The following is a 15,013-nucleotide window of genomic DNA, read 5'->3' as shown; positions in this document are numbered from 1 at the left end:
TCACTTTCAACATTCAAAAATAAAACCAAGTCCAAATTGACATAGCAGAAACAGACTATAGGCATTATGCACCTGTTCTAACCTGTCGTCAAGGTGTCATAGGTCATGGACATTCACCTTGATCTACTTACACCTGGTTATGCTCTGTTTCACAATAATCTGTTTTATTCACATTTTTACACACTTTTACTTGTAAAAAGGCATTAAAAACCTTCGATACGCTGTATTTGTGCCAAGGCCCAATTAGTACTCATTGAGTTGTTTGAATATTTACATATTTTGTATATTAACTGCATTTATTTAAGATCTGAGGTCGAAAAAACATTTTTTTTTCATTTCCGTGAGTACTTTAGTCGGCTGTTACGACAAACATGTGGTGTCGGAGACCTGGGCCGACTTACACAAAGCGATCTTAGCGCTAAGATGATCGTAATTCCCATACTTTAACATAGGCTTACGGTAGTCATAGCGCTAAGATCGCTTTGTGCAAGTGGGTTCAGATCTACAATACCCGGTTGAATATTGGTTAGTTCGTGCGTAAACCTATAACAGTTTATCATGTTATTTTTCCATTTTTCCTATATTTTACATGTACACCTCTAGAAGACCACAGAGACTCGTCGAATTGTCCAGTATCATTTTACAACATGGCCAGACCATGGCGTTCCGTCAGCGCCCTCTCTCGTCGAGTTTTGGCAACAGGTGAAGGAACACAAGTCCACCATCAGACCCCTAGTAGTGCACTGCAGGTAGGAAAAACGCTTTACCTTATACGTGGAGATACTTCTGTGTTAGGAGATAGGTTACTGGGTTAATATGTTCACATGAACATTAATTAAGCACCATCTACTTTTTCGAATATGTGCTACATTAAACATGACTATTGTAATTCAGTGTTAGAACTGTGACAGAAGAATAGCAAAGTAACGAACAGAATGTCCGGCACTACCATTACACAAATCCTGAGTGAGTGAGTGAGTGAGTATGGTTTTACGCCGTTTTTAGCAATATTCCAGGAATATCACGGCGGGGGACACCAGAAATGGGTTTCACACATTGTACCCATGTCGGGAATCGAACCCGGGTCTTCGGCGTGACGAGCGAACGCTTTAACCACTAGGCTACCCGACCGCCCCTTTAGACAAATCCTGAGGCGGACACTAGCAGCCCAATGGGTTGATTGGCGTTGATTGGCGTTGATTGGCGTTATGCAAAGACGTCTCAAAACGTTCATGTCAACAACGCTGTAAGTATCAGCACCCAGCCCACACCACGAATCAGACTGTCACATTGAGCAGTGACAAACGATTATTGTCAGCCCAGGACTCACACTGACTCTGCAATCTGTATCTGGAGCTGTATCCACCCCTCTCAAGGAGGACATTCTCGAGGTGTCTCCCAATGTTGCTGATCAGACGTCTGATTTTCAACATTGGGATCCTCTGCCATTCCTGGTGCAGTGCCTTGGTCAGTTCATTAAGGGTTTGAAGTGGAGGGTATCTTGCTCTTGCTTGGCGGCCAAGATAATCCCAAAGGTATTCAGTTGGGTTCAGATCAGGGTTTGTCAGAACTGGATGTTGAATCAGGTGGTGCTTAATTAGGTGGTGCATATCAGTAGGCGTTGGACATATTCTGTCATCGACATAGATTTGTTGAAGAAACGTATTTGTGTAAAGAGGACATACATGGGGTGATCCCAAGATGTGTGACTGCTGGTGCAACCAGGGAAAGGGGGCGCTACTCTCACCCCTGCAAAGCCTGAACCTTGCGCCTCATTCATATTCTTCCCAATGGTAAACGAATCTTTTGATGACGTGGTGGCATTCGTGTACAAAGTACCAATCAGGCGAAGTTAAGCAACGTTGTTGCGGAGAGTTGGATGGGGGACCGTATTCGGCAAGCTGGGAGTTCGTAGGGCGTCGGTCCTGCCCCACACTAAAACACATGACACACGTAGTGTCTCGAATTTGTTCGAAATATGCCTCTGTTCAACCAGCAGTAAATGGGTACCCGGTAGAATGAGATGGTAATGTGTCTGTTAACTTCTTCTGCTCATAAGGCAGTTTGGGTTGTATACTCTCCAGGGAGTTGAGAATGAAATTCCAGTGCACCGTGACCGGGATAATAACGCAGCGCCTTGAGCATGCTTCAGGGTGTGGATATGACACGTGATACATTTTCACATGATCATTTTTGATTACATAGAAGTGGGACTCTTTTTCACAAAGGGCGGTACGACTGCCGAACTCTATGTTTAAGTATGGAAGTGAAGACAGTCAGTGCCCTGTGATCTCTCAGTGAAACGGGGCGGTCGGGTAGCCTAGTGGTTAAAGCGTTTGCTCGTCACGCCGAAGACCCGGGTTCGATTCCCGACATGGGTACAATGTGTAAAGCCCATTTCTGCTGTCCCCCGCCGTGATATTGCTGGAATATTGCTAAAAGCGGCGCAAAACCATACTCACTCACACTCTCAGTGAAACAGGGGTCTGTAAGATTTTAACTACAACTTAACAGCAGCAGAGGTTAGATTGCGCAATGGAAAGGCCACGTAAGCATATGACACAGACAGGTGCGTGTCATGACGTCACATTGTATGACATCACGTAAATGTATAGACAGTAAACTACGGTTATAACGAGCTCAAAGGGACTACTAATTTTAGTTCGTTATAACCGTAATTCGTTATACGCATATATACAGCATAACTACAGCATATAGTCGGGACTAAAAGGTTAGTTCGTTACATCCGTTAGTTCGTTATAAGCGTGTTCGTTATAACCGTAGTTTACTGTATGTGTGTTCGCTACAGCGCCGGGGTGGGCAGGACAGGCACCTTCATCGGCCTTGACGCACTGATGGAGAGATGCAAGGTCGAGAGCACCGTCAACGTCTTCAGGCGCGTCAGTTCCGTGAGAGGCGAGAGGATGAGCACGGTGCAGACCCGGGTAACTATGTCCCATTCAGTCGATAGACTAAAGTTGACTAAAGTTGACTAAAGTGCCGACACGATCACATAAACTCCCTTGTTAAGAGTGAGTGAGTTTGGGTTTACGCCGCTTTTAGGAATATTCCAGCAAAATCACGGCGGGGGACAGCAGAAATGGGCTTCACACATTGTACCCATGTCGGGATTCGAACCCGGGTCTTCGGCGTGACGAGCGAACGCTTTAACCACTAGGCTACCCGACCGCCCCCCCCCCCCCCCCCCCCCCCTTGTTAAGGACGACAACGAAATAATGAAATTCTCGTATAGTAAATTTCGTTGCATAAACGTTAATGCTACAGATACAGCGTCAAGAGAATTTCATCAATTTAAAATTGAACTTTAATTTATGGAATATAATGGTCACTAAGTCTTTTCTTGTCGCGTCCGTCATATACCCATCATTCTCGTTCTCAAGAGCTTCGCCAAATGCCGAACTGTGAAACACCTCCACTCCAGTGTCACACCTCTTTCACTATAGGCCTCGCTCCTCCCATATCGTGTTGACAGTGCTTCTTACCCTGTTAAAAGTGGCGTTGGCGTTGACACACCCGACGACACCCGAGAGATCGTAAATTGTTCATTTGCCGTACATTAAATCCCAAATATATAATATTGCATATAGTATGTGCTGCACGTGCATTTCATGTAAAGTGTGATCTTTTGCTGTGATCTAAATAAAACAGAGAAATTGTGACTGTACATAATCTGGAATGAATTTAATCGCTAAGCCTGGCACTATTATGGCGAATGTACCATGGCGGCTTTTTTCGGACAATGTGCTGTCAGACGTGTTCTGTCCAATATTTCACTGAGTAGAACAGTGTTTGTAGCTATTATTCGTATTTCATGGATATACAACAATTACTACAATTATAAAATGTCATGTCGAATACCTGGTTCGAATCCCATATGGGTACCCTCGTTGAAATCCGGGGGCACGCGTGGCCCAGTCGTCTAAGGCGCCGCGGTTCGCTGTGCAGAGTTGCGCCCCTTGGGCACGCCAGAAACCTTTGATTTTGGGTTCGAATCCCGGTTCTCCCCGATTATGTTTCTAGGTTTGTCAGCACCATACCCGTGCTCTTGGGTTTCACCGAAGTGGTAAACGTCTGAGACCTGCATCACTCCGGGCTTTCCTCCCACATTAAGCTGACACGCCGTGATATAACTGTAATAGTGTTAAAAGCGGCGTTAAACCCAACTCACTCACTCACTCGTTGAAATCCATATTGCTAAAAGTGTCGCAAAGGCATATTACTCACTCACTGATTGTTATCTGTTGCCCATAGCGTCAGTACACCTTCCTCCATCTGGTGCTGCTAGAAGCTCTCTACAGCGAAGGTACACATCGGCTATGTGAGGAGCTTGTTGCTGGGACACGCTGTGAGGAGGATCGCATCTATAAGGAATTTCAGGTATAATATTGGGTTGGTACGTATATATGTGACCGATATTAAACTTGAAGGCATATAATTATTGATTATTACACTCCCGGGGACAAGCATAATAGTCATACTCGGGACAAAACGGGACTCGACTCATCACGGGTTGTGCTGCTCAAAATTGTGACAATTTGATGACGTCACGTATTCACTGGGGCATGACATCTCAGAACGCATTTGTTATAATAATTTCCAGATCCATTTTTGTGATAAAATCTGGGAATCTTTGTTGTCAGGGATGACTTGGAACGCCTGTATGTCACATGGCACGGGTGGTCCAGTCTTCTTTTACGCCGCAACTCGCTGTTGAGAGCTGCGTCTCTTGGACGTGCTAAAAGCGACGTAAAACCAAACTAACTCACTCACAGGTTTCAGCAAAGTGGCAAATGTCCAACATCTGCAACACGTGGGCTTCCTGCTCCCATCAAGCTGATAGATCATTAAAACACAGATATACCCTTCACCCTCTCCTGTATAACGCCCTCACTATACCACTGCTCTGTGATCACACTGTTGTAGATGCTCCAGGAACTTAGAGATCTCAACAGGAATCGTGCTGCGCCAAATCATGCAGGTAAACCATTCTCCATAATTCAATTAATACCTTTTATTATAGATTTATTAAGATTATATTTTCACAATGGGAAATAACAGCCTCTGTGGTCTAGTGAATAGTGAATATGCACGTCATACCAAAAAACGTTAAAAGATGGTACCTGTTTTTCACTCGGCCTGGCGCTCAGTAGTAATGGCATAAAAAAAGGACTCCTCGGATCGAAGTCCACCTGGGTATCAATTTTAAAGTGCGGCCTGGTATCTCAGTGCAGTATTCTTGAACGCGACGCTACACCTCAATTCGCCTCTCCCAAAGGATATAACACATCAATGTATACTGTATCTGATAGAGTTACCTCCCCATATTATCTGAATCCAGTGTGACGCCAGACCGCATAACATCAGACAGGTATATCGAAAAGAGGACATCTGACATTTTTCTTGCCAAATAACACAAATAGTTTATATTCCTGAAAGGATCTCATTTGTCAGGTCACTTGATGAGATAAACATGTTATTGACAAGATATCCCTGGTTTCAAATAACAATGTGGAACAGCAATTATTGTCAACCACAGAGCACAGTTCAAACGTTCGATATCTTTAGGGGTTGGAGGGTTGGCAATATGTCCAAGGCAAAATCAACTTCCGTGGTTTTTACAGTTTTTACAGTACCTAAGACAGCCCCGAATCATTTATGCTATGATGCAATGATTTCTTTGTTTTTGTTCCTGTAAAGCAAAATCTCTTTGAGGATATCCACGGTTTCACAGTTAGGTTTGAGGTATATCAAAACTTTTTTTTATCCAAAATGGATCATCTGAACTGCTCCCCTAGTCAGTCTTTTCTATGCATATGTGTGGTGTTAAGCATCGCCTGTCTTCACACCAAGGTCATATCGCCTTGTGTCAATGTTTCAGAAGATGAAGGTGACGATGTTTCCAACATCCCGGTAAGTGAACCTAAAGTGTCGCCATCGATATCACAAACGCGTGTACGAAGTGTTTGGTGTGTAAATGTTGCATACGCAAATTCAGCATTGCGGTCGGTCATATGAACGGTATCGTTGGGTTTAATGTATATAAAACAGTATTTCAACCTCATCACGACATGTAAGGGAGGCAATCTGAAGTGATGCAGATCGTATACCGTTACCACTTGGCGAAACAAAAGACCTCGGGTATGGTTCTGACAGTCAAAAACGCGCCAAGATTTGACAATAATGTACTTGAGTTCTCAATGAATATATACGAGTGGAAAAACGTTAGTGTGCATAACGGTTATGGGTAATCATTACTAACCGCAAACAAATAACGATATTGCCAGAGAAAAATATATTGATGTCCATGAAACATGAAATATCATGACAATGTCCTCTGTAAACGTCATCCCTGGCTGAAAGTGGCGGGGGGTCAATTGTCAGTTCACAAGTCAGTATCGGGTTCGACCACCATTGGCAGTAACACAAACTTGACAACCTTCCCTCATTGACGACACAGAAAGGTCGAGGAAGGCTTGTTGGTTGTTGTTCTAGGCCTGTCGCAGCTAGACCAACGTCACCAGTTGGTTTGGAAGTCGGCGTTAATGACGTGTCATTTCATTCCACACATATGAGTGAAGGAATGTTCTATCGTCCAATATAGTCTCTGACCACACGTGTAACGTGAAGGCGTGCATTGTCCTTCTGTAATGTGACGTCCATGGTTCTGAAGGGACGTGAGGACGGATAACTTCGTCACGGTAACGTACACGTATCAAACTGTCATCCCACCATCGAATGCAGAACGCTGAACAACACACGCGTCAGCGTAACGTTCGACGTTGATAAACACGCTGACGATCATTTCTGGTGTCAGAATGAAACCTGGACTCATCTGTAAAGAAAACTAACCCCTAGTCCTATAACCCGAACCGTTGTTATTTTGAACATGCGTGGCGTGCAGTTTGATGAGACGGCAAAGCAATTGAACGTATCGCTGGACTTTCTACTCAATATTCCAGCTATATGACGTCGGTCTGTAAATAATCGAGTCTGGACCAGACAATCCAACGATTGATGTCATGAGCATCGATCCACCCAATTAGGATACAATGACATGCATCAACCAAGTCAGCGAGCCTGACCACCCGATCCCGTTAGTCGCCTCTTACGACAAGCATAGTCGCCTTTTACGGCAAGCATGGGTTGCTGAAGACCTATTCTACCCCGGATCTTCATGGGTAACATTCAGTTACAGAGATGCACGAGCCATTACATGGTTATAACGGGTAATCATGACAAAGTGTTTGTGCAAATGATTCTTATGCGTGATTCTGAAACATCCACAGTGATTATATTTCAATGTGAATTGTTCTGGTGCACAGGATCTTTTTCTGGGCTAGGTTTATATTTTACAAGCGCATCTCGAGAAGAATTCCTTATTCCTTAATGACTGTACCACTACACGATGCGGTCGTCATATGGCTTGGATACTGGTGACCGCGCTACTAAACAACAAACGAAAATAACACGTTATATTAACCTTTGAACTTGTCTGGTGGTTTAGTTAAGACTGTTCGCATGTATCCAGTGTCCTAAGATCTCAGACCGCCTCCGTAGTCTATAGAGAACGGAAGGTCTGTGGTTCGAGCCTCTTGCAGCGTCCTATCAAAAGACATTATAATATGGTACTTGTTGTTACCCTGCCTGACGTTCTGCTTGAGGAGATAAAGCACGGACTGACTGGCTCGGATTCAGTATGATGTGTCTGACTGGGGTATTCACCGTAACTGCGGCATGGTATCTCATGATTAGTGGGCTAGCACTATAAGACCTGAAACAGTCCGGGCTATTAATATCAGCCACACACACACATTACGTGCATGCAAGTACAGCTAATTTAATAATCTTGAACGTGACGTAAACCCCATTTCACCTCACCATCTCTTGTGTTCTCATTGATAACAATTATTTACATGTTTAAGTCCTATACAAGTGACGTAGAGTTCCTCTTGACGTCATCATCACAGCCAGCCAACGCAGCCAATCATCTATGGTCAATGGTGGACGATTACAAGGCAACGATCATATTAGCAATTTGTGATGAGGTAAGTGCACATATTGCTGAGTGCGGCGTTAAACATCAAAACAACAACAAAAACACAAACAAATAAACAAACAAACCATCTACCGCTACTTCCACCAATACTACAACATCCACCTCCCCTTTTCGTTTCACGTGGTCTACATGTTGCAGGTCGCTACTGGAATAATCCCAAGCCCTATCGGTGAGTCGCTGTTGGATGACAGCCTGCTGCTGACGCTGACGTCCTCCAGCTTCATCTCAGAGCACGTGCGGGAGACTGAGATAGTTGCGGAGCCCGATGATGACACGGTCAGTGTTATTTGCCTGAGTGAGTGAGTTGGGTTTAACGCCGCTTTTAACAGTATTTCAGTTATATCACGGCGTGTCAGCTTAATGTGGGAGGAAAGCCCGAAGTGATGCAGGTTTTAGACGTTTACCACTTCGGTGAAACCAACGAGCACGGGTATGGTGCTGACAAACCTAGAAACATAATCGGGGCGAACCGGGATTTAAACCCACAATCATAGGTTTCTGGCGTGCCCAAGGGACGTTACTCTGCACAGCGAACCGCGGCGCCTTGGCGCCTTGGCCACCCGTGCCCCCGGATTTCAACGAGGGTACCCATATAGGATTCGAACCAGGTATTCGACATGACATTTTATAATTGTAGTAATTGTTGTATATCTGCACATCGAGTCGCGGCGCCTTAGACGACTGGGCCACCCGTGCCCCCGTTCTTTGTCTGAACATGTAGGTGTGGATAGGTTCCCACTACCCCGGTATTGTCCCCAGCAGAACAGGTTCCCAGTACAGTTGGGTAAAATGGGATCCGTGTACCCCATTTGTCCCGAGTACCCAATTTGTCCTAAGTACCACGTGAACTGGCCCAAAGATGCCATCGTACCCTAACAGCATAGATCGTTGTTCTACTGCCAAGCGCTATATGCGTGCCTAGTCCATTTATTCTCTATGTTCCATAATATTGCAAAAGTAAATATGCAGTCGATTGTCCAGTTTGTGTATTTAAGTCAAGTGTAGCGCACATTAAGTCCCTATTCACCTCACTGTTTGTCCCACGCACAGTGACCGATGTGCAGACATGATAACATATTTGTGTTTTTGTACACAGCACTCCGAGGACGCAGCAAAGCCGTGGAAGGTGACGCTGTTCTCTACGCCGTCAGTGACGGCCTCAGTCAGCGAAGTCATCACCCTGGTGGAGCATTTGGAGAACACCCGGCACCTGGCTACAGAGAGTATTGTTGTATACAGCTGGTACGTTAAATGAACTCACATTGATGTATACAGCTGGTACGTTACCTGTATTCCCATTGTTGTATACAGCTGGTATGTTACCTGTATTCACATTGTTGTATACAGCTGGTATGTTACCTGTATTCACATTGTTGTATACAGCTGGTATGTTACCTGTATTCATATTGTTGTATACAGCTGGTACGTTACCTGCATTCATATTGTTGTATACAGCTGGTATGTTACCTGTATTCACATTGTTGTATACAGCTAGATGGTAACCTGTATTCACATTGTTGTATACAGCCGGTAAGGTTACCTGTATTCACATTGTTGTATACAGCTGGTATGTTACCTGTATTCACATTGGTGTATACAGCTGGTACGTTACCTGTATTCACATTGTTGTATACAGCTGGTACGTTACCTGTATTCACATTGTTGTATACAGCTGGTATGTTACCTGTATTCATATTGTTGTATACAGCTGGTATGTTACCTGTACTCGCATTGATGTATACAGCTGGTACGTTACCTGTATTCACATTGTTGTATACAGCTGGTACGTTACCTGCATTCACATTGTTGTATACAGCTGGTACGTTACCTGTATTCACATTGTTGTATACAGCTGGTAAGTTACCTGTATTCATATTGTTGTATACAGCTGGTACGTTACCTGCATTCACATTGTTGTATACAGCTGGTACGTTACCTGCATTCACATTGTTGTATACAGCTGGTCTGTTACCTGTATTCATATTGTTGTATACAGCTAGTACGTTACCTGCATTCACATTGTTGTATACAGCTGGTCTGTTACCTGTATTCATATTGTTGTATACAGCTGGTCTGTTACCTGCATTCACATTGTTGTATACAGCTGGTACGTTACCTGCATTCACATTGTTGTATACAGCTGGTATGTTACCTGTATCCATATTGTTGTATACAGCTAGTACGTTACCTGCATTCACATTGTTGTATACAGCTGGTACGTTACCTGCATTCACATTGTTGTATACAGCTGGTATGTTACCTCTACTGCTTGCACTGCACTAAGTGTGTAGGGCGTTAAGAGAAATGTAAACCACAGCTGTAGGTGATGAGATTATAATAAGATTTAAGCCGGTTTTTCATCTCTCTCCTCAGCCCCGACAGCCACCCCGCAACGTTGTTGTGCATCATCTGGAACATCATCCAGCGACTTCAGCGACACCCGGGCGTGGACATATTCCTCATCGTGAGGGAGATGCAATCTATCAAGCCGTCATATCACATCTCACAGGTGCGAAGAAGTCCAGCAATAAAATATTTATATGTAAAAGTGCCAAGCCAGTACACCTTGGGGGCGGTCGGGTAGCCTAGTGGTAAAGTGTTCACTCGTCACGCCGAAGACCCGGGTTCGATTCCCGACAAAGGTACAATGTGTGAAGCCCATTATTGGTGTTCCCCCGCCGTGATATTCCTGGAATATTGCTAAAAGCGGCATAAAACCATACTCACTCACTCACACATAAGGGACACGGAGTCTGGTTTTTTAAATATTTTGATATTTCACTTACTGTTATCGTAACCTTTTGAAAATTAACACGATTTGTCATACAAATATGCGATAAATCATGTATAAAGAACATATTGAATCGCTGAAAAGTGAAGCGAAAATGTCAAAAACTAAAATGAAAATGTCCGAAACAAAAACGAAAATGTCAAAAACAAAAACGAAAATGTCAAAAACAAAAAATTAAATGTCAAAAACTAAAATGAAAATATAGAAAAGTATTTCCACCGCTGTGAAAATTATTTACACCTCGGTGGGAATCTGTTTTATAAACGTTATCATTTAATTGGAACGGTGTACCTTCGCTAAGTGTTCGTCGTCATGATACCTGCCCGGGTTGACGTCCAGGCCGATAAGATCGTCGCCAGTAACATCAGATAATATTTCTATATCGAACATGTACAGTTCTAATACCGCAAGCATGGGTTGCTGATCTTCACGGGTCGATTGTATGTATCCCATCCAAAAGTGAGTGAGTGAGTGAGTATGGTATTATGCCGCTTTTAGCAATATTCCAGCAATATCACGGCGGGGGACACCAGAAATGGGCTTCACACATTGTACCCATGTCGGGATTCGAACCCGGGTCTTCTCCGGGACAAGCGAACGCTTTAACCACTAGGCTACCCGACCGCCCCTCCCATCCAAAAGACGTATGTAGTGTGATGATAGTGTATGAGTTATATCCAACGGCCATGTATCATTCCGGTAGACGTATGTAGTGTCAAGATTTGGGTTCGAATCTAGGTTCGCCCCGATTATGTTTCTAGGTTTGTCAGCACCATACGCGTGCTCGTGGGTTTCACCGAAGAGGTAAACGTCTGAGACCTGCATCACTTCGGGCTTTCCTCCCACATTAAGCTGACACGCCGTGACATAACTGGAATACTGTTAAAATTGGCGTTAAATCCAACTCACTCACTCCTGCACTCACTCACTCACTCACTAACTCTAGATAGTGTTTGTGTCATATCCGATAGACGTATGTATCGTTAGCTCATGTCAATTCAGTGTGGGATTACTGTATTGGTATGTGGATATCACACACATTAGCAGGATAAAGAATCCTGTCACAAATATGTTACAACAGTGTGCACTCTTTTCTGTTCCAGGATGACTATCGGTTTCTCTACACACTTGCCTCTGAATACGTCACCTCCACCAGCATCTATGCCAACGCATATGTATAGACGGAGTATTAGGACACACACGTGGAAGGAGTGTGTGAGTGAGTTGGTTTTAACGCCGTTGTTAACAGTATTCAAGTTATATCACGGTGTGTCAGCTTAATGTGGGAGGAAAGCCCGAAGTCATGCAGGTCTCAAAGGTTTACCACTTCGGTGAAACCCACGAGCACGTTATACTTAGTGCTGACAAACCTAGAAACATAATCGGGGCGAACCGGGATTTAAACCCACAATCATAGAGAGAGAGAGAGAGAGAGAGAGAGAGAGAGAGAGAGAGAGAGAGAGAGAGAGAGAGAGAGAGAGAGAGAGAGAGAGAGAGACAGAGAGAATATAATATATGGTTCATTCACACATTAAATGCATGCATCCTTATCCTTACCGCTTATTTATGATGAATATTAAGTTATGTAAAGCAATGTAAATAGCAACAACAAAACCACAAATCCACAGTACCGTGTATTCGTGTCTAAACACACATGATTCAAATACAAACTACTTAATTCCTACAATGTTGATGGATAAAATATTCAATCGATTCATATAATATTAAAATGGAATATGATAAAAATGTCTTTTAGAATCTCAATGATGGCCCGAATAAAGATACGCATGAATCATTCAAAGAATACGTGTGACGTGACCCCAGACCTGGCGGGGTGGGGTTTACCGTGTCACCGTCTTCACCAGGAGACTTTTTTATTTTTCAAGTGTTAAACTGCATTAATTATTTCTTCATCAGTTATATCGCTACTTCATACCTCTACACATCCCGAGCTGATTTGATTTTAGATATGTTCCTTAACAATTTCACTAAACCATGCCCTGTATATAACTTCAGGATTTAAGATTAAAAATATATGGCCATGCAATTCGTCCACAGAGAAGAATGGAGAATTCGGTTCTCTGGTGAAGCAATGTTTCTTAACAGTTTCCCAGAATCATTGACAGTCCATATCACGTTCTGCACCGACACTATTTGGAACGATTTTTGCACAAATTTACTATTCATTCCACAACATAGTGTTTTAAATTCCTTTTTTACTTCAAGATACCCTGTACAGTGAACTGTTTTACTTCAAGATACATGTACCTTCTACACAGTGAATTCTATTGTTTGTTTTTTCCTTAATGTAATCAAGATCTGATATTTGTTTGGTCAAATGATCACGTTCTCTGTGGAACCACTTGTGTTGTTGAACTCACTTCATTAATGTTTTCAGTGATAAATTAAAACCATGTTCACCACTGTTTGGCCTGTCATTCCCAATTGATTCTGTTTCGGCGGATAATCGAGACTGGTTCCTCTCTTGCCTTGCCTTTTTATATTGTGTAGATTTTGAGGAAAAAGCTAACCCAGAACCAGACTGTGTCGACACAGCTGGTAAATAAGAGCTTAAAAACCCAGTTTGTCAGCTGCATTCTGTACATTGAACGTTAAGTTTTTATAAAATTCGTCTGCAAATGAATTTATTGAATTTGTCATATATTGAGTGAGCTCATCACTAATCGTTGGGGTCCGTTAGTGTCTGTTACACGTTTCTCATTCTCAGCACGCGCGACTGTGTGTGAAATGTGATCACGTGATTCACTCGATACGCAAGGTTGTGTTAACTCCACAGCACTTGGAAGATGATCGGATTGAGTTATATACTCACCGACAAAAGAAACGCGAATACCATACACGTTGGTTCATTTACGAAGAATTACTCATATTCAAGAGATATTGGATTGGTTCGATGCACACACGAACATACTGTTATATTGTATGAACCGATGCTCATGAACGCATCACATGTGATGTCATAGATTCATGACTCCGGATCACAATTTGTCTCGTGCAGGATTAGCGTGTTAAGTTTGGAAATCACGTGCAGCACATTACGACACGAAAACCCCCACAATGTAACATTTGACTGATTGCTAGTTTTGACATTAAGTGGTACACATTGGAGACATCTCTTCTAAACATACTTCTCCATATGTTTCTGTGGTTCGCGTTACAACTCTGAATCTGCTGGAACATGTACATAGATTACAGATTACAGTAAACTACGGTTATAACGAACTCAAAGGGACTACTAATTTTAGTTCGTTATAACCGTAATTCGTTATAAGCATATATACAACATAACTACAGCATATAGTCGGGACTAAAAAGTTAGTTCGTAATATCCGTTAGTTCGTTATAAGCGTGTTCGTTATAACCGTAGTTTACTGTAGTTGGGAGCAAACAATAATCAATCAAATTGTTTCCTTGCACCGTACATGCAAATCCATGGTCATCAACAGCGCCCTTGCTGTTGTCTGCCGAGCGTATTAAGTATTTGTTTTTTATTTCCTTAAAATATATAGTATAATATCATAGTATCATAATTATTTTATAGTTCACTAACCGGAATATAGTCCACACTATCACCAAATAGAACCATGTCACAGGGTCGTAATTGATTTGCAAGAGTATAAGTTTGTGGATACACTTCAACATCTGTAATGTCTTGTGGAGAGGATGCAGCGGTATACTCAGGACCAAAGCCAAACACAATAAGTGAGTGAGTGAGTGAGTGAGTTGGGTTTAACGCCGCTTTTAACAGTATTCCAGTATATCGAGGCGTGTCAGCATAATGTGGGAGGAAAGCCCGAAGTGATGCAGGTCTCAGACGTTTACCACTTCGGTGAAACCCACGAGCACGCGTATGGTGCTGACAAACCTAGAAACATAATCGGGGCGAACCGGGATTCGAACCCACAATCATAGGTTTCTGGCGTGTCCAAGGGACGCAACTCTGCACAGCGAATCGCGGCGCCTTAGACGACAGGGTCACCCGTGCCCCCATTGCAAGATGATGCTACCCTCGTATAGTACTACTCTTAAAGGCAAGCAGACACTCATGCTCTAAAATGGAGGCCTACCTGATGCCCGTTCAACACAAATGTTAACAGGCCACAATCGTATAACCTCACCACATA

General features: G+C 43.1%; 1 protein-coding gene across 5 annotated transcripts in view; it reads left to right on the top strand.

Annotated features, from left to right (window-relative positions):
* Positions 1 to 12,203, top strand: part of LOC124117038 (flocculation protein FLO11-like) — a 36,686-nt gene extending 24,483 nt beyond the window's left edge. For all 5 annotated transcript variants that reach the window (XM_046478720.2, XM_048383143.1, XM_046478718.2 and 2 more), the window contains 10 exons: positions 604 to 749; positions 2,810 to 2,945; positions 4,273 to 4,398; positions 4,945 to 4,999; positions 5,900 to 5,931; positions 7,944 to 8,066; positions 8,216 to 8,353; positions 9,174 to 9,319; positions 10,451 to 10,586; positions 11,972 to 12,203. In XM_046478720.2, coding sequence (XP_046334676.2) covers positions 604 to 749; positions 2,810 to 2,945; positions 4,273 to 4,398; positions 4,945 to 4,999; positions 5,900 to 5,931; positions 7,944 to 8,066; positions 8,216 to 8,353; positions 9,174 to 9,319; positions 10,451 to 10,586; positions 11,972 to 12,049 — 1,116 coding nt within the window. In that variant the 3' untranslated portion in view covers positions 12,050 to 12,203. The remainder of the gene's footprint in view (positions 1 to 603; positions 750 to 2,809; positions 2,946 to 4,272; positions 4,399 to 4,944; positions 5,000 to 5,899; positions 5,932 to 7,943; positions 8,067 to 8,215; positions 8,354 to 9,173; positions 9,320 to 10,450; positions 10,587 to 11,971) is intronic.
* Positions 12,204 to 15,013: the final 2,810 nt, after the last annotated feature.

Source organism: Haliotis rufescens, unplaced genomic scaffold (assembly GCF_023055435.1).
Source record: "Haliotis rufescens isolate VD_foot unplaced genomic scaffold, xgHalRufe1.0.p SCAF_45, whole genome shotgun sequence".
NCBI lineage: Eukaryota > Metazoa > Mollusca > Gastropoda > Lepetellida > Haliotidae > Haliotis > Haliotis rufescens.
This window is presented reverse-complemented; position numbering and strand designations above follow the sequence as displayed.